Source organism: Oncorhynchus masou, chromosome 17 (genome assembly GCF_036934945.1).
Source record: "Oncorhynchus masou masou isolate Uvic2021 chromosome 17, UVic_Omas_1.1, whole genome shotgun sequence".
Lineage (NCBI taxonomy): Eukaryota > Metazoa > Chordata > Actinopteri > Salmoniformes > Salmonidae > Oncorhynchus > Oncorhynchus masou.
In genome coordinates, this window is record NC_088228.1 from 13586524 (window position 1) to 13607115 (window position 20592).

Below are 20592 nucleotides of genomic sequence, written 5' to 3' on the forward strand. Positions count from 1 at the left end.
CACCTAGGGTCATATCTACCAGACCCTAGTCACTACCCTAGCCTATATTGGAAATCGGATTCCATTGATTTGAGACTCAGTCCTTCCCACAAGCTGCTTCACGAAAGTCCACTTCTTCTTCCCAAACCATCTGAGCCAGAGAGCTCCGAAACCTTGGAATGGTCTGCCAGAGGAGTGCAGGCTTGCAGATTCTGCGCTTGCTGATAAAATGACTGCTGAAAAAACACGTTCATAAAGATGTTTTTAATGTAGGATCATAATGTATGATTTTAATAGGCTGTCTTAAGTCATTCTCCTTCCTCTGGTCTTTGTTTCTTTGTTAGTACTTTTATTTAATTTTATTATTTGTGACCTGTATTGAAAAGCGCTATACAAATAAAGTTATTATTATTATTATGAAGCAGACTATCTAATACTGCATTCAAATAGGCTACTCATGATGACAGGACCAAACCGGATGTAATTGTTTTCAATGAGACAGGGACAGCAAATTCCATCCACGTGTTCTCCTTCTCTAGCTACAGATGTAGGATCTTAATTTGACCCAGTTTGCTGCAGCAGGAAAATAATCCTGCAGCAACAGAAAATGTGAATTATTATGTGGATTATAATTAATATTTTTCTAGGGGTTGATACATTTTTCGTAAGGGAAACTTCAGAAGCCTTTTTAAACCTCAAATACACTACAAGTTCTCATGCAACAGGGTGATCAAATTAAGATCCTACATATGTAGCTACTTTTTTTGGTCTCATCCAAGTCCGTCCAAAGGTTAGGGCAACATCCCCCTTGAACCTGCTTCAGGATCCCAAAACTCTCCACATCCCTCTTCTTCTCCCAAACCCTCCTACACCAGGGCATAGTCAATCTGACCCCTCTCCAACGGGTCCCTGGGGTCGTTGGTCCAGGAGGTGGCAGTCATACTGTTGTAGGGGTCCAGCAGGATGCGGATGCAGCGTACTATTAGGAAGAGCAGGAGGAGCAGCAGGAGGCCCACGAAGCACAGGGCCGTACCCTGTTCCACGTGGCCTGCTACGGGCAGCAGCCCCGTGCCTGAGGGGCCCCTGGGGAAACTTGCTGGGGTCGGGGACAACAGTTCATAGTGTTCATAGTGCAGCCAGGAGGGCACATCACTCATCTTGGAGTTGGAGTGTCAGAAATGTGACCTACACTGAAAAATGTAATTTGCTGTTAAGATTCTTTTGTTTTGTTTTCGAATTAAGGTAGAAAACAGAGTTTGGGCATGAAAAACAGTTTGGGTATCGGTCATCATCTAAAAGGTGCCTTTGTGTGGAGTGGATGGGGGTATTTGGGGGTCAATTCAGTTCACCCTTTGGCCGCATAGGCAACAACAGTGATAGAAGCCAAACAGGGATGACATGATGATAAGCAGTCCTATGGATTCATGAACACTTCAGTAAACCAATAACAGACAAGTTGGAACAGGCTCACTGGGGCTTAATTCATATTCAAGGACTTGTCGTGTTCTGGTGTCCATGTCGGATTGTAACAGCCAAGGGACACAGACCTGTACAGTACATACAAGCTGAATGGGACAGTTGTACCAAAGTCCTCCCCGCATACCACTTGCACTGGCAACTGTAGAGTCTCTAACCTGTCAAAGCGACTTCTTTAAGCAATGGTCCAACTATGGGGGCCTTGTGAATAATTAGAAACGGGGTGGGGCGAGGGGGATGCATCTAACTGAGTGGTTGAAGAGGAATTGTGGATCAATGACCTAGTATATAGTGCTTGTATGTTCAAAGGTTCACAGCTTAATAAGCTTCAGGTCAGGGTAAGTGGAGTGAGAGATTTTCATAAGAAGCTTGGCTCTGTGGGCCAATATGACAAGAGAGAGTATTTCTTATCCCCAAACTAATAATAACATTATAATCGACTCATAAAGTCCATTGATATTTCTGACTGGGCTCACCAATAAGTTATAAGTACTGTAACACAGGAAATGTCTGTATTGTATTGCTATGAATTCTTATCCTTGGGTCAGTAGTTAAAACGCCTGGTTGGTTATTGCCAGAAAGATGATTGAAGAGTGATTGCAAGGTCTAATTGACAGGTCAGCTTGAACAGGAATAGAGTAGTCAGAGACATCTCTTCACTGTTGGGCTGAATAATTGCTCCTCTCTGTTGGGGATGCCATGGTCATTCATCATTCGTTCCAACGATGCTGTGTGTCTCCATTTGGGACTCTTCAGCGGACAACCTGAAAGAAAAAGCAACCGAGTCAAACAAAACACTACAGTCAATCAGTGCCCAGCATGAAGTGAACAACTTGAGGAGCTCGGTTTATTCTACTGTATGAAGGCATGATTTAAAGTAATGTTCAGACTTCAGATAACACAAACAAACGTCTGCAAGTCCAACACTTCTGTGTATTTCATCTCAGAGGATGAACTCAAACATTTGTCTCAAACACTTCAGACTGGCATAAGAAAGTCAGCAACACAATGTGCATAGGACTAAACACTGATCCCAGGGAAATCCTTGTGATGCCAAGAACTCAGTCTTGTTCAGAAAAGCCAATCCATTTTAATGGGTGATGTAAGCTTAGCAGGAGCAGCTCACTGCAGTCTGCTATGTCTATTCCATGAGGCTTCTCCTCCTCTCCAGCTCATCACAAAGCCTGTCCTGTGCATGGGCTCAGGACAGGCTGAAAGCTTTAATGGAGACTGGATAAAATAAGGAGATGATACCCTGGTCCTGTCATTTATAAAATAGCTCCAGCTATTGGGTTGGACAGTTGAGAAAACCAAAATAAAACGATTGATCAACGTTGAGTGCATGTCAACGTGTCAGACTCCGTGGTGAATGACTATAGGGCAAAGAAAGGGTGATAGGAAATCTCAATCCTGCACAGTAATGGGCCAGTTCTATTTTATCTTTATTTAACTAGGCACGTCAGTTAAGAACAAATTCTTATTTTCAATGACGGCCTAGGAACAGTGGGTTAACTGCCTGTTCAGGAGCAGAATGACAGATTTGTACCTTGTCAGCTCGGGGATTTGAACTTGCAACCTTCCGCTCTAACCACTAGGCTACCCTGCCACCCTGACTGCTATTAACTTGAAAACAGGACTGAAAAGTAAGGAAAATATTAAGAAAAATATGTAAGGAAATATTCATGCAAAAAAAAAATGTAAGCACAGGGGTGTGATGAAAACAGAACAGAGCACAACCATGAATGTTTGGAATAACCACATTAAAGTGATTGTCTTGAAAAGCAAACAAATACAGCTTCCGTCTTCTTCTGGTTCCTAAGCATTAGATCAATCACTTAGGTGGCTGTCCAGATGTGCACTTGAACACACCAAGACTCAGAGCCATGGTCACAGCAGCATCACAGAGCCATGGTCACAGCAGCATCACAGAGCCATGGTCACAGCAGCATCACAGAGCCATGGTCACAGCAGCATCACAGAGCCATGGTCACAGCAGCATCACAGAGCCATGGTCACAGCAGCATCACAGAGCCATGGTCACAGCAGCATCACAGAGCCATGGTCACAGCAGCATCACAGAGCCATGGTCACAGCAGCATCACAGAGCCATGGTCACAGCAGCATCACAGAGCCATGGTCACAGCCATGCCATGGTCACACATCACAGAGCCATGGTCACAGTAGCATCACAGAGCCATGGTCACAGCAGCATCACAGAGCCATGGTCACAGCAGCATCACAGAGCCATGGTTACAGCAGCATTACAGAGCCATGGTCATGAATACAGATGACAGAAGGCTACAAATCCACTAAACTGATCCTGGGCCAGACTAGGACCAGAAATCGGCCCTGGCATTTCTAACACACAGGCCCAATTTTCCCCCTGAGCCCCCCATTATTAGCCCAATTATGATAATTTAGCCCCCCAAAAAACAAACAAGTTAGATGGGATCGCTGTGCTAATAATGGACCAGCCCATCTAACATTTGCCCGAAATGCCAGATGACCAGTCTGCCCCTGAGCTCTGATCTCTAAGTTATTACATGTGCTGATGTGCATCCCATACTGTAAAAACACTTGACGTCAGTGGCTTTGGCCTCAGCTTTACATTTCCTCATATTTAAATTACATTGGCAGTGGCAGCTATATGTTTTTTTTGTCTGAACCAAAATGTTTATATTGTATGGTAGTTTACAGAATTTTGACCTAAATTAAATAGTAGCCTAAACGAAATATAACTTATAAAAGATTAGTTGGCCCGAAAACTCGTGGACATTTACAACTTGAAAAATGTGTTTTCAGCCATAGACACCCGTTATTTGCATGCAAAACGAATCAAAGTATTCAATGCAATTTCTTCCCTATATCGTCGGCATCTGCATTTTATTAAACGTCTATAAAGTGGACAAAATCTCTCAGAACCCTGAATAACTGACGACAATTGAACTGTTGAATTGATTGACTTACTTCGGTTTCGTGAAGTCTCTTGGTCGCGGCGGATGCGCAAGTCTTCTGGTCCACTTGACTGGAATCCCTTGTGAAGTCGTGTATTCAGCACCACGGTCAGCGCTCCGTTTATCACCGCTCTTGCTCGCGGTGTCCTATATGTTTGAGCGCAGCCTATCCAAGGGCCAGCCTCTCCAAGCGTTCAACCCCTACCCCACTCATTCCCTCCCATCTCATCCACTTTCTCAACAGCGAGTACATAGGTACATAAGTGAAGGTAGACTCTTATGTACAGATGCGCTTAATTTAATATGACCTTGATTCTCACAGCAGGAAAATAATCCTGCAGCAACAGGACAAGTTAATTATTATGTGGATTATAATTAGTGGACATTTTTGTCGGGGTTGAGATCAAAGGGTTGGTGGAGATCATTGTTCATATTATTGCATAAAGTGCCCCGGGCTAAAAGGCCATCTCTTATGTAACATGAATGACCAGACCTATGAGTGACACTCAACCGCCAGCAGGGCCCCTCTCGCACCAATGCTCTGCCAGTATAGCCTACCACACGAGAAGTTACAATTCAGGAAGCACTTACATAAGTGCTTTACTTGACATGTAGCACAATGAAGTGCTTTACTTGAAATGTAGCACAATGAAGTGCTTTACTTGAAATGTAGCATAATGAAAGATGCCAAATCCCCATGATTTTGATTTTAAAGATCTAGAAACATTCAAAAGCTCAACTGTACTTTTTAGTATATGTACTAAAAATGTCCCTTATTATTCCCTCACCTTTCAAACTTCTGTTAAGCCTATTTGATATTTGAGGGACAACTTGGTTGATCAGAAAGTACATATTTTGTTAAGTTACAGTCTTATTCTAAAATGGATTAAATAAACAAAAATACCCATCAATCTACACACAATACCCCATAATGACGAAGTGAAAACATTTTTTTTTTGCAAATGTATAAAAAATAAAATACTTATTTACGTAACTATTCATTCAGACCCTTCGCTTTGAGACTCCAAATTGGGCTCAGGTGCATCCTGTTTCCATTGATCATCCTTGAGACGTTTCTACAACTTGATTGGAGTCCATCTGTGGTAAACTCAATTGATTGGACATGATTTGGAAAGGTACACACCTGTTTATATAAGGTCAACTGACAGTGCATGTCAGAGCAAAAACCAAGCAATGAGGTTGAAGGATTTGTCCGTAGAGCTCAGACAGGATTGTGTTGAAGGCACAGATTGATGGAAGAACCATCAAGAATCTTCCTAGATCTGGCTGCCCGGGAGGTGACCAAGAACCCGATGGTCACTCTGACAGAGCTCCAGAGTTCCTCTGTGGGGATGGGAGAACCTTCCAGAAGGACAACCATCTCTGCAGCGCTCCACCAATCAGGCCTTTATGGTAGAGTGGCCAGACGGAAGCCACTCTTCAGTAAAGGCACATGACAGTCTAAAGGACTCTCAGACCATGAGAAACAAGATTATCTGGTCTGATGAAACCAAGATCGTACTCTTAGGCCTGAATCTCAAGAGTCACGTCTGGAAAAACCTGGCACCATCCCTATGGTGAAGCATGGTGGTGGCGGCATCATGCTGTGGGGATGTTTTCCAGCAGCAGGGACTGGGAGACTAGTCAGGATCGAGGGAAAGATGAACAGAGCAAAGTACAGAGAGGTCCTTGTTAAAAACCTGCTCCAGAGTGCACAGGATCTCAGACTGCGGCGAAGGTTCACCTTCCAACAGGACAAAGACCCTAAGTACACAGGAGTGGCTTCGGGACAAGTCTTTGAATGTCCTTGAGTGGCCCAGCCAGAGTCCGGACTTGAACCCGATTGAACATCTCTGGAGAGACCTGAAAATAGCTGTACAGCGACGCTCCCCATCCAACCTGACAGAGCTTGAGAGGTTCTGCAGAGAAGAATGGGAGAAACTACCCAAATACAGGTGTGCCAAGCTTGTAGCATCAAACCCGAGAAGACTCAATGCTGTAATCGCTGCCAAAGGTGCTTCAACAAAGCACTGATTAAAGGGTCTGAATACTTATGTAAATATGATATTTAATTTTAATATTTTTTTTATAAATTAGCGAACATTTCTACAAACTTATTTTTGCTTTGTAATTATAGGGTATTGTATGTAGATTGATGAAAAAAACAAAAAAAAAACGATTTAATCAATATTAGAACGAGGCTGTATTGTAAAAAAATGTGGAAAAGTCAAGGGGTCTGAATACTTTCTGTATGACCTATGAAGAACTCATAACTGGAAGAAAGATTGTACAGCACAAGGATCTCTGGGTGCTCTCGCTTCCAATTAATTAATGAATCCTCAGTTAAATTAATTACTACTTAACAATAACAGCCTATTATTGATTCAAAAACACTATGGGTCCTTAAAAGTTGTGTCTCAGATCTCTATGGGGTCTCCCTATAGGTTTAATGAATGGTCCCTGGTTCATTACAGACAGTTTAATGATAGGAGATAATCTTGGGCGTGCAAAATTATTCAGCCCCCTTAAGTTAATACTTTGTAGCACCACCTTTTGCTGCGATTACAGCTGTAAGTCGCTTGGGGTATGTCTCTATCAGTTTTGCACATCGAGAGACTGACATTTTTTCCCATTCCTCCTTGCAAAACAGCTTGAGCTCAGTTTGATTGGAGTTTTTGGTCTTTCCACAGATTCTCGATTGGATTCATGTCTGGACTTTGACTTGGCCATTCTAACACCTGGATATGTTTATTTTTGAACCATTCCATTGTAGATTTTGCTTTATGTTTTGGATCATTGTCTTGTTGGAAGACAAATCTCCGTTCCAGTCTTCAGGTCTTTTGCAGACTCCATCAGGTTTTCTTCCAGAATGGTCCTGTATTTGACTCCATCCATTTCCCATCAATTTTAACCATCTTCCCTGTCCCTGCTGAAGAAAAGCAGGCCCAAACCATGATGCTGCCACCATCATGTTTGACAGTGGGTATGGTAGTTCAGGGTGATGAGCTGTGTTGCTTTTACACCAAACATAACATTTTGCATTGTTGCCAAAAAGTTCAATTTTGGTTTCATCTGACCAGAGCACCTTCTTCCACATGTTTGGTGTCTCCCAGGTGGCTTGTGGCAAACTTTAAACGACACTTTTTATGGATATCTTTAAGAAATGGCTTTCTTCTTGCCACTCTTCCATAAAGGCCAGATTTGTGCAATATACGAATGATTGTTGTCCTATGGACAGAGTCTCCCACCTCAGCTGTAGATCTCTGCAGTTCATCCAGAGTGATCATGGGCCTCTTGGCTGCATCTCTGATCAGTCTTCTCCTTGTATGAGCTGAAAGTTTAGAGGGATGGCCAGGTCTTGGTCGATTTGCAGTGGTCTGATACTCCTTCCATTTCAATATTATCGCTTGCACAGTGCTCCTTGAGATGTTTAAAGCTTGGGAAATCTTTTTGTATCCAAATCCGGCTTTAAACTTCTTCACAACAGTATCTCGGACCTGCCTGGTGTGTTCCTTGTTCTTCATGATGCTCTCTGCGCTTTTAACGGACCTCTGAGACTATCACAGTGCAGGTGCATTTATACGGAGACTTGATTACACACAGGTGGATTGTATTTATCATCATTAGTCATTTAGGTCAACATTGGATCATTCAGAGATCCTCACTGAACTTCTGGAGAGAGTTTGCTGCACTGAAAGTAAAGGGGCGGAATAATTTTGCACGCCCAATTTTTCAGTTTTTGATTTGTTAAAAAAGTTTGAAATATCCAATAAATGTCATTCCACTTCATGATTGTGTCCCACTTGTTGTTGATTCTTCACAAAAAAACAGTTTTATATCTTTATGTTTGAAGCCTGAAATGTGGCAAAAGGTCGAAGTTCAAGGGGGCCGAATACTTTCGCAAGGCACTGTACCCCTAAAGACTGAACTTTGTGAATGACGGCTAATGAAAAACAGGGACAAAGCTTCAGCATCATACAGCTGTTACATCTTTATTCATGGCAGAAGGAAAACACATTGTTTTGTGTCATTGTTAAAAACCAACAACAACAAAAATGGGAAAAATACAAACATTTATTTTGGTCGACACAAATTAAGTGGATGGATGTAAACAAATGTGATCCTCTCGCAGTTGAATCCTAACTTGAGATCCACGCGTGTACCTCAATTTCCACAAATCTCCCATCAACATGAATTCATGTTTGCATTAGCCAGAGTTGAGCATGAGTGTCTCAAGTTAGGATTCAACCAAGAGTGGAATCAGGTGATTTTACACTAAAAAAACCATCTTCTTAGATATACTGTATAGTATGAGGTTTCTGCCACTACAAAGGCTGATCACTTCAACTTCCTGTGAGCTTCGAGGAGTTGCCCCAACCCCTGTTCCAGGATCAGATATATTTATACCACATAAATGTTACATATAGGATTGGGTATAGGGAAATCTGATTCTAGGCCTTCAAATTGACCTTATCTGTCAACAACTAAACCAGAAAAATCTAGTTAATATAGTTAGAAACAGAACTATATTCAGTTAGAAACTGACCTTGTGTCAACACATTCATGGTCCAAGTTGTTCCATAAAAACTCCAGGTCGTATATCCTTTCATTTACAAGCCATATTTAACCTTACTTTATACAATGTGGTCATCGTTTTGTAGAACAGTCCATCTCAGAGTATTACATGTACGTGTTATTTATATAGATGGCTGAAATACGATTGTCCATTTCTAAATGCTTTCTTCATGCTCGAACCAACCAACTCTTCACATCATAATGATGGTCATTGTTCTGCAACGTTAAACGCAATGAATGAAACACTGAAATCAGTTAGCTACAACCAACCACCACTTCAGAAATATCCATTTGAGTTCGGATTATGGATAACAAAAATAATAATTTCAATTACCAGTATTCTGGTTTCCCGATGTGAAAACCTTGTAATAGTCAGACAAACGTATGTCATAAATTTAAAAAAATCTCAAAAACAACCATAAAAAGTAGGAATGTAGCTGTAGCTGGCAGCCATCTTCTGTACTGTACCCTATACGTACATGTGGAGGTATTGACAACATAAGTGCAAAAGGTGAAATGGAAATTATTCAGCTGAAGTAGTAGTGGCCTTATGACAAGCCTGACTGTGGTCCCAGCCTAGCTTGCTATATTCATTTAAAATACGCTAAGTTTCTTCTTGTTGAAGACACATGACAAGATGGAGCTTTAACCATAAATAGGCTTAAATATGACTATTCGAAGGATCTCTCTGCTCCAAAACAGGCAACCAGCATGAAAGAGCATGGACTCTTCCACTGGGAGAGATGGAGAGAGGAAAAAAGAGAGAGAGAGAGAGGGGGCACAGGCGCTTTGTTTTTAGAGTCACTTGGTGAAAACAAACTGTCCTTTTACATTGAGACCTCCTCCTCTGTCCGTAATACACACTGTTCTGTTCCTAGGACCACACACTCCAGTGTGCTTCTTTAGAGTGGCATGCTGCCACATCCTGTGTGTCCTCCTGACGGGCTGTGTGATGTTGCAGTGTATACTGGGTTGTGTGTGTATACTGGATTGTGTGTGTGTGTGTGTATACTGGATTGTGTGTGTGTGTTTATGTACTGGGTTGTGTCAGTGAGTGTGTGTATGTACTGGGTTGTGTGTGTGTGTGTACTAGGTTGAGTGTGTGTGTGGGTTGAGTGTGTGTACTGGGTTGAGTGTGTGTACTGGGTTGAGTGTGTGTACTGGGTTGAGTGTGTGTGTGTGTGTACTGGGTTGAGTGTGTGTACTGGGTTGAGTGTGGGTTGTGTGTGTGCGTGTGTGTGTGTGTGTGTGTGTACTGGGTGTGAGTGTGTGTGTACTGGGTTGTGTGTGTGTGTGTGTACTGGGTTGACTGGGTTGTGTGTGTGTGTGTGTGTACTGGGTTGAGTGTGTGTGTGTGTGTACTGGGTTGAGTGTGTGTGTGTGTGTGTGTACTGGGTTGAGTGTGTGTGTGTGTGTGTGTGTATGTATACTGGGTTGAGTGTGTGTGTGTGTGTGGGTTGAGTGTGCGTACTGTGTGTGTACTGGGTTGGGTTGAGTGTGTGTGTGTGTGTGTACTGTATGTGTGTGTGTTCTGGGTTGAGTGTGTGTGTGTGTGTTCTGGGTTGAGTGTGTGTACGTACTGGGTTGAGTGTGTGTGTGTGTGTACTGGGTTGAGTGTGTGTACGTACTGGGTTGAGTGTGTGTGTGTGTGTGTACTGGGTTGAGTGTGTGTGTGTGTGTACGTACTGGGTTGAGTGTGTGTGTGTGTGTGTGTGTGTACTGGGTTGAGTGTGTGTGTGTGTGTACTGGGTTGAGTGTGTGTGTGTGTGGGTTGAGTGTGTGTGTGTGTACTGGGTTGAGTGTGTGTGTGTGTGTACGTACTGGGCTGGGTTGAGTGTGTGTGTGTGTGTGTGTGTGTACTGGGTTGAGTGTGTGTGTGTGTGTGTGTGTACTGGGTTGAGTGTGTGTGTGTGTGTGTGTGTGTGTGTGTGTACTGGGTTGAGTGTGTGTGTGTGTGTGTGTGTACTGGGTTGAGTGTGTGTGTGTGTGTACTGGGTTGAGTGTGTGGGTTGTGTGTGTGTGTGTGGGTTGAGTGTGTGTGTGTGTGTGTACGTACTGGGTTGAGTGTGTGTGTGTGTACTGGGTTGAGTGTGTGAGTGTGTGTGTACTGGGTTGAGTGTGTGAGTGTGTGTGTACTGGGTTGAGTGTGTGAGTGTGTGTGTACTGGGTTGAGTGTGTGAGTGTGTGTGTACTGGGTTGAGTGTGTGTGTGTGTACTGTGTGTGTGACTGTGTGTGTACGTGTGAGTGTGTGTGTACTGGGTTGAGTGTGTGTGTGTGTGTGTACTGGGTTGAGTGTGTGTGTGTGTGTGTACTGGGTTGAGTGTGTGTGTGTGTGTGTGTGTACTGGGTTGAGTGTGTGTGTGTGTGTGTACTGGGTTGAGTGTGTGTGTGTGTGTGTACTGGGTTGAGTGTGTGTGTGTGTGTGTGTTGAGTGTGTGTGTGTGTGTGTACTGGGTTGAGTGTGTGTGTGTGTGTGTGTGTACTGGGTTGAGTGTGTGTGTGTGTGGGTTGAGTGTGTGAGTGTGTGTACTGGGTTGAGTGTGTGTGTGTGTGTGTGTACTGGGTTGAGGTGTGGGTTGAGTGTGTGTGTGTGTGTACGTACTGGGTTGAGTGTGTGTGTGTGTGTGTACTGGGTTGAGTGTGTGTGTGTGTGTGGGTTGAGTGTGTGTGTGTGTGTACTGGGTTGAGTGTGTGTGTGTGTGTGTGTACTGGGTTGAGTGTGTGTGTGTACGTACTGGGTTGAGTGTGTGTGTGTGTACTGGGTTGAGTGTGTGTGTGTGTACTGGGTTGAGTGTGTGTGTGTGTGTACTGGGTTGAGTGTGTGTGTGTGTGTTGGTGTGTGTGTGTGTGTGTACTGGGTTGAGTGTGTGTGTGTGTGTACTGGGTTGAGTGTGTGTGTGTGTGTGTGTGTGTACTGGGTTGAGTGTGTGAGTGTGTGTGTGTACTGGGTTGAGTGTGTGAGTGTGTGTGTACTGGGTTGACTGGGTTGAGTGTGTGTGTGTGTGTGTGGGTTGAGTGTGTGTGTGTGTGTGTGTACTGGGTTGAGTACTGGGTTGAGTGTGTGTGTGTGTGTGTGTGTGTGTGTACTGGGTTGAGTGTGTGTGTGTGTGTGTGTACTGGGTTGAGTGTGTGTGTGTGTGTGTGTGTACTGGGTTGAGTGTGTGTGTGTGTACTGGGTTGAGTGTGTGTGTGTGTACTGGGTTGAGTGTGTACTGGGTTGAGTGTGTGTACTGGGTTGAGTGTGTGAGTGTGTGTACTGGGTTGAGTGTGTGTGTGTGTGTACTGTACTGGGTTGAGTGTGTGTACTGGGTTGAGTGTGTGTACTGGGTTGAGTGTGTGTACTGGGTTGAGTGTGTGTACTGGGTTGAGTGTGTGTACTGGGTTGAGTGTGTGTACTGGGTTGAGTGTGAGTGTGTGTGTGTATACTGGGTTGAGTGTGTGTGTCCTAAGAGTGTCCCTCTGTCTCTTCTCCTTCCCTGGTCTCTCAGAGAGCCTGCTCAGTGCTGGAGGCAGAGATGTCCAGTAGTCTCCAGGCTGCGTTGGGGTTGAGCTCTTCCTGGTCCCGACACAGAGCCCACACGTACATCATCCTCAACACCTTCTCCTGGGAGGGGGAGTTAGGAGAGAGAACGAAAGGTTGGAAGAACAAGAGATATCACCAAGAGTCGGCAAGAGGAAAAAGAGAAAGAAGACAGGACAATGGTTAGAAGAATGGGAAAAAATATATAAAGGTTAATGAATGGGAAGCAGGAATGGGCTAGAAGAAACAGGGCTAGAAGAAAACAGGGCTAGAAAGAGGTCTAGGGAAGTAGGACAAAAGATACCATCTGTATAAAAGCCTGTTAGATTTAGATTTAAAATCCTGTGAAATTTAATTTGAGATTCTGGTAAACTCTGTTTCATTTCATGTGTCCTTATCAATTATTATTATTTGATTATTCTCCATGGCAACCTTTTGATTAAAAAAAACAAATTAAAAGTTATTTCTCAGTTTTCAGTTGGCTTTTGTGGAGACCAGGGATATTTGTGCGTTTTTGACCAAATGTAAGTGGTAACAAATACTTATTAAAATGGGGCTAGCCTAGTGGTTAGAGTGTTGGACCCTATTCAAACCCCGAGCTGACAAGGTACAAATCTGTCGTTCTGCCCCTGAACAGGCAGTTAACCCACTGTTCCCAGGCCGTCATTGAAAATAAGAATTTGTTCTTAACTGACTTGCCTGGTTAAATAAAGGTAAAAAAATAAAAAATCTCTATTGTTATATGTAAATACAAGTAATGTGTATGTAGAGAGGTAACTTTCTTCACCAGTTTGTTTTTACCATGTTGTAATATGTGATTAGCTTACCAGTTGGTGTAACTGTAATGTTCATTCTCCTGAGAGGAATTACAGTGTTATTTTTCTCTTATTGTAAATTGTGTATAGAGACTGCTGACATGACTGTTTACTGTAATAGTCTTTGACCAGAGTGCAGTCCGGTATCCGTCTACTCCCAGTGGCTTACCACACATTAGAGAGTATCAGACCTCATATTACCATCAAAGGCTAGAGAGATGGACAGGTTTAGGAGCCAAATGACCCATGATAGAGAGAGATGGGTAGAATAGATAAGAGGTTGTAACCATGGTAACTCACTGGATCCCCTTCCACCAGGTCTCCCTTGGGACTACGAATCACCATGACCACCTGGGCCTGGAACGTGATGATCAGCACAGGGCCTTGATCCATGAGCTTCCCCATCGCCAACTGAGAGAGAGAATAATAGAAGGAATGAAGAAATGGCAGTGAGTGAGCTGGGGAAGGAAATGTTTAACCTGAAATAATGACAATCAGCTGGCTACCAAAATGTTGGTGACCGACTTGTATATGTATGGCCTGGTTGGGCCTGACAGACACATTCATGTACTTACATCTATGTTGTCTATATCTAGGACCTTGGACTGGAACATTAGACCCAGGGCCCTGGCCTGTTGGATAGGGTGGGCCAGCTGACTGTATGTCTGAGGACAGAGAGAGACGAGGGTCAAAAGGAAGGAAGAACGCTATTCGAAAGTATTTTGAATAAAAAAACGATATTTCTGAGAAAAGAAAGCATGCCAAGTAAACGCTTTTGTACAGAAATGAGTTGTTACAGACATCAGTAAACATAGAAAAGAGGAATAGAGTGCAGCCTGTATAAAACTACTTACAGCTTCATAACACCAGTCCTTCAGGACCTCCAGCTCTCCACGGATCATAGCCTGCACAACAGAGCCACATAGGTGCATTCCTAAACATTAGTTACTGCAGAGCTGTACAGTTCTCTTATAACAAAGCTAACCAACATATATTCAATTCCAGTGATATATGGATTACACTTCTGGTGAGCATTTCAAAAGCTCCAAGTGCTCATGACTAACGATTCAAAACAACAAAAACATTGATTTAAATAAAAAAGTGCTTGAAAGTGTTAGTGCCCTTACCTCTAGGATGTTGGGGATGATGTCCTTCTCACACTGTTTGAGAAAGGAGTCCTTGTCAAAGCTGGGGTCTGCCTTTAAGATCTCGGTCAGCACCTGAGACATCTCAGTCTTCGAGAAGAGACCACCTGCCAACCAAATAACAAGGATTTGATGTAAAAATAGTGGAAACCCATGTAGTCCAACCATCCATCAGAACATCTGAAGGAAAAGAGGGTAGTCACTTTGTGGCTCTTGACACACCAGACAATATAACAGAGAAACTATTGTGCACACCCAGTAATCCCCTCAGAGTGATAGAATGATTAAACCGGGACGTCATTTTAAAGAGAGGTTGTTTACCTAGTAGATCGGTGACTCTGTCGGTCACGGCTCGAGATGCTCTGACAAGGGCGTTGTCACTCTCATCATATTTCATTTTCATTTCAAAGAACCCTGAGGAGTGAGAAGAGGTAATATAGGAAATGCTGAACTGCAAATATCACAAAGACTTCTAAGACTCTGGGACCCTCCACAGGAAATCAAATAAGATACAATGTAAGAGAAAGTGTTTCTTGATCAGGAAGAATCCCATCTCTGAAAGTCTTGACATGGAGATATAAGTACAACACCGACAATGTTACCTCCACTTTGTCCATATAATGAATATAGTGCCACCTGTTGACTAGCCAGTGAAGTGCACACAACCATGAATGTGACCTATGATTACATCACTCCCATGTTATCTGATGAAATACAGTAACATTCTCTTACTGTTGAAAACCATATTGTTGTCCTTGAAGTCCTTCCACTGTGCGTACCACTTAGAATCCTTGTGCAGAACAACACCCATGTCCTCTCTGTAAATCAAAATAGACCATTTATATCAATTGGTTGTATTTCCTAATAGTTTCAAGCATGGCTGAATGGATACGCATAGCATTGTTGGCGAATGGCAAAATGTACCATGCCATGGTTATGAACAAGTAAAAAGGGACATACTCATTGGCCTCAAAGACACGGTTGTCACTCTCCCCTCCCTTGAAGGAGAATTCACTTCTTTTCCTGAGTTGAGAAGGAGCCCTATAGGTACCATCGTCTACCACATCAATCTCTCTCTTCACTGACTCCATCCCCTGTACACACACAGAGGGAAGGGGAAAAGGAGATCAGTATATCAGTAAAATTATTCCATAGAATTCATGAAGTTTGACTCATTTTCAGCCTCCATTTGATGCTTCAATGTTTCTTAAAAAGTCCTTCACCAGCTGCTATTTACCCCCAAACAACTGGTTACATTCTTATGCTTATTTAAAATCATTCAACACAATTAATGATATAAGTAAACCCATTTTTAAGCAGGAACTGGGTAAATAGCAGACAAAATAATAAAATAATAAAGCGTAACCAATTTCCTTCAATGGAGAGTTGTGTTGCTTATTTGAAATGGCAGTCTCTGACCTGTGAGATGGCCCTGAAGGCGCTGGTCGCTCCCAGCTTCTCTCCTCCCTTGGACACAGACTCAGCAGAGTGCCTGGCCGTCTTGGCTGCCTCCTCCACCCCCTCCTTGATCTTCTTCCCCAGGTCTGTACGGGTCACTTCCTCAAAGCCCTGGACAGACAGACATGGACCACAACAAGTTATAATGACTTTACTTCAGGCAGATTAGCGGCAAGCTACTATAAATAACAGTTCCACATGAATGTCATCTTTGGGTTAGCACTGATATAGAAGTGAAGTTTAACTCATAAGCTGTCCAATACCTCAGCTGAAATAAACATTTTATAAAAGGAATCTAAAAACATATTTACACCACTGATGCGCTAAAAGGAGTACATAACAAGGATTAAACATGTAGGATTCATTCTGAGGGTTGACTTCAACTGATAATGTCAATGACCGCTGTTCCATGCATCATTTTCAAGAGTGTTACAATGACTCACCTCTTTCACAGTCTCAGACAGAGTCCCCAGGGTCTTCTTGAACACCTCAGAGGTCTTTACCGTCTCTGATTCAATTGTTTTCTGGCAGAAAGAAATGGATGACATGGATGAGATGGATTAGTCAAGCATCAAGTGTGCATGACATCACAAGTGTTTGTTCGGAACACAGATGAAAGTCAACTTGTCACCAATCCTAGTTCTGGGCAGCATGTCATCAAGACCTTCACTAGTTGAAGGTTAGTACTGGGCTGAAACAAGTCTGCACAACCAAGGTGAGTGACCATGGGCTTAAAGGGACATTACACTCCAAAACCAAATTAGAGCTTACAAATTTCCTCCGAGCCTGTTGCAGGGCATCCGACTCCTCCAGCTTCTTGGCCTCCTCTCTAAACTTCTTGATATTCTCCTTCATCTCCTTGTCCTTCCCAAACTCCTGCCTCAGGTTCTCCACAAACTCCCCGAAGAAGCCTTTACGACTAGGTCGTTCTGACGCATACCGCACCTGAGAGAAAGAGGGCACTTAAAATATAAGTGAATGACAGAATATTAACAGTTAGTGTATTGGCTAGTTAGCTACCACCAGATCCATCACTATTTGAAAGTCAACAAGGATAATGCGTTGTAAAATGCATAACTACCTGCACAGGGACAGCCGGAGACCAACATATCCTGTAGGCATCTCCTCTACTGAATGAAGAGACGACAGCACGGGATGGCAGGAGTAGAAGACGTCTTCCGACCAGCTGAAGAGAATTACATGGGCTATAACCAAACATTCCTATTGAAGCTATAACAATACATGTCTACCTATTCTAGTGTTATGGTGTAAAATATAGAAATAATAGGCTATGAAGAATGCCTGATATGTTCAGCTAGCTAGAATGTTCATGAACACCGACCGGGGGGGAGAGGGGGGGGCATGGCCCATTTCATAACTGTCATAATGACATAATAAAATGTCACGTTATTCAAGAAATATCGTCGAATGTTAAATACTGAGCTGTAAAACAAATCAGTCAATATCCATCGATTGCCAGTGCAAGCAAGGGGGAGTTATACTAAAACAAATCTCACCTCATAGCACCGACACACGGAGGCTGCCATCTTGATCTTGAATGCATGGGGCATTGGGCAATGAATGGAGGAACGTCTAACGCCCCACCCCGCAGACTGTCGACCAATCACGCTCAGGTTGTTATGCTGCGTCACGCAGTTGCTAAAACGAATCGTCACGCAATCCCTTTTTAAAGTCAGGGTATGAATCAGGAAACGTGCCTATTTTCCTCGAAAGTACGTAATGTCACGATTCAAAAGCTATACAATATTACAGATAGCAAGTTAATTATATAACATCATGGAAACTATTTGTAATGTTGTACTTCTTGTTGACGAAATTCATGCTAATGTTGGGTTTTTGAGCTAGCGCACAATTGACTCCTATTCACTTCTTGAAGGAGCTGGGTCAACTAACACAATGGGCATAAATACGATTCCAATGGAGTTTCCCATCTCCTTAAAAGTGTCTCTGATGGAGCACGTGCGACTACGCTGCAGCTGACCTCCTGACGGATCCAATGGGTGGAGACTAACTTGAGGAGGTGAGTGTGTGTCCTGCTGTCAAGTGCCTTCCCTAGCATCAGTAAGGAAGGTCTGCAACCTGGTCTCTGAGCATTTCGTATTTCTGTATGATATGTTACGTTTTGTATTAATCTGTGGATGTCCATCATCCATTTCGTATGATATGTTACAAATTGCAATTTGTACAATATGTTATGAATTTGCCAAATTTTCATTTATTTATTTAACCAGGTAAGTTGACTGAGAACACATTTACACCAACAGAATGGGGAATAGTTACAGGGGAGAGAAGGGATGAATGAGACCATTGTAAACTGGGGATGATTTGGTGGCCATGATGGTATGAAGGCCAGATTGGGAATTTAGCTAGGACACCGGGGTTAACACCACTACTCTTAAGATAAGTGCCATGGGATCTTTAGTGACCACAGAGAGCCAGGACACCTGTTTAAGGTCTCATCCGAAAGACAGCACCTTACACAGGGCAATGTCCCCAATCACTTCCCTGGGGCATTGGGATATTTCTTTTAGACCAAAGGAAAGGGTTCCTCCTACTGGCCCTCCAACACCACTTCCAGCAGCATCTGGTCTCCCATCCAGGGACTGACCAAGACTAATCCTGCTTAGCAAGCCAGCCATGGGATGCAGGGTGGTATGCTGTGGTATGGTACGAATTTGCAAAATGTATTATGTTTGAATTCCAATTTGTTGTGGCTAATGTTAGCTAGCTCTAGGGGTTAGGCATTAGGTTAAAGGGTTAGCTAACATAGTTACAAAGTAGCTAAAAAGTTGTAAATAGTTGCAAAATGCTAAAGTTGTCTGTGATGAGATTCAAACACACAACCTTTGGGTTGCTAATGATTATATCAGCGGGAGGAGGGGTTTAGGGTAATTAAATATTGTGTGGCTGAAGGGCGGGTTGGTGTAGGGCAGGTTGAAAATCCATGAATGGATCATTCTTGGGTAATTTATATAGGATACATTGAGGTTTCTCTTTCATTATTTTAGGCTATCTGGTATTAGTGCATAAGCCTAAGCTTTAGGGCTTAACTGTACGCACGCCAAAAAGCCTACAAAGCCAATCTCCAAATAATGCTTTGGGAATGGGCAAAAAAATTAACCGAGGCAAAAAGGACATTGTCAAAGTTAAATTCTATAAGACAAAAGCTGTGAAAGGAGAGTTGAAAATAAAGGTGAGCAAGTGCCAGAAAAGTAAAGTTTGGCAGTGATATGTGTGGCAATTGTGAGGCAATATACACATTCGACAGTCACAAAACAGGACTTCAAATAGGCCTATGGCATGTCAAGGGACTTACAACCGGTTACAACCGGTTACAAACTGATGTAATTTGGACATTTTGCACAGAAAATCTTTCCCTTTGTTTGTGCGTTATTGTATTTTCCCCCGGTCCCTAATCGTCTTTGCTCCGGTAAAGATGACAGAAAATGTAATCAATGTCAACGAGACTGAAGATTCATTCTATCGATCTATTACATTATTCTGTTGAGCAAAGGTTTATTTAGTCTTCTAGGGCAACGTATGATGACAGAAGAGAAAGTTGACAAACAAATAGCCTACCAAAATGTCGGAAATTATAAGAAGAAACATATCTCTGTCAAAAATCGTTCTGTCATATTTGACTGTAGCCTAAAGCGCATTTTATATATTCGCGGGCTAGGGTTGGTTGCGGGCCTCAGATTTTCACTTTATCACATATAGTCTGCCGGTTGTTCATGGCGTATGAGTTATTAACAAGTGCGGGTGAAGAAACAGCTAACCTGCGCACCACTAGTTCGCGTTATACCCTCCTTTAGTTTTTGCCTTAACTGAAGTAACTATTTTATGTAACCATACCAAACGTAACTTATCATCATTTCAGTGTCCCGGAATTACATTTACTATGTTATGTCATACTATGAGACCAGTCTGCCATTTCGAGACAGAACTTTGATTCAAAAATCTAAATATCTTTGGCATTGACGTCTATGCTAAAAAATTGTAAATACATGTTCATATTATGGGCATTGAATATATCACATGGCTTTTTCTTTCCAACTCTTCACTGTTGAGTTGAGACTGGTGTTTTGAGGGTACTATTTAATGAAGCTCACAAGTCCTCAACTGGCAGCTTCATTAAATAGCACTTGCAAAACACAAGTCTCAACGTCAACAGTGAAGACACGACTCTGGGATGCTGGCCTTCCAGGCAGAGTTGCAAAGAAAAAGCCATATCTTGGTCTGGCTGATTAAAAGATTCAGATTTGCAAAAGAACAGACACTGTACAGAGGAACTCTGCCTAGAAGGCCAGAATCCCAGAGTCACCTCTTCACTGTTGACATTGAGACTACTGTTTTGAGGGTACTATTTAATGAAACTGCCAGTTGAAGACTTGTGAGGCATCTGTTTCTGAAACTGGACACTAATGTACTCCTCTTTCTATTCTGGTTAAAGCCAGTTTGTGGTGTTCTGTGAAGGGAGTAGTACACAGCGTGTACGAGATCTTACGTTTCTTGGCAATTTCTCGCATGGAATAGCCTTCATTTGTCAGAACAACGAGTTTCAGAAGAAAGGTCTTTGTTTCTGGCCATTTTGATCCTGTAATCGAACCCACAAAAGCTGATGCTCCAGATACTCAACTAGTCTAAA

General features: G+C 42.8%; 2 protein-coding genes across 2 annotated transcripts; both read right to left on the minus strand.

The window, feature by feature from the left end:
• Positions 1-845: 845 nt before the first annotated feature.
• LOC135558161 (cortexin-1-like) lies at positions 846-1136 on the minus strand. The gene has a single exon (XM_064991893.1). The coding sequence runs from the start codon at positions 1134-1136 to the stop codon at positions 846-848; it is 291 nt and encodes a 96-aa protein (XP_064847965.1).
• An 11057-nt stretch (positions 1137-12193) lies between these two features.
• LOC135558162 (mitochondrial import inner membrane translocase subunit TIM44-like) lies at positions 12194-17510 on the minus strand. The gene is made up of 13 exons (XM_064991894.1): positions 17441-17510; positions 17005-17109; positions 16695-16868; positions 16367-16447; positions 15885-16034; positions 15426-15559; positions 15198-15283; positions 14787-14879; positions 14448-14572; positions 14175-14225; positions 13896-13985; positions 13621-13731; positions 12194-12589 (listed from the first exon to the last, which is right to left on the minus strand). The coding sequence occupies exons 1-13, from the start codon at positions 17492-17494 to the stop codon at positions 12470-12472; spliced, it is 1374 nt and encodes a 457-aa protein (XP_064847966.1). The 5' UTR covers positions 17495-17510; the 3' UTR covers positions 12194-12469.
• Between the last annotated feature and the right edge of the window lie 3082 nt (positions 17511-20592).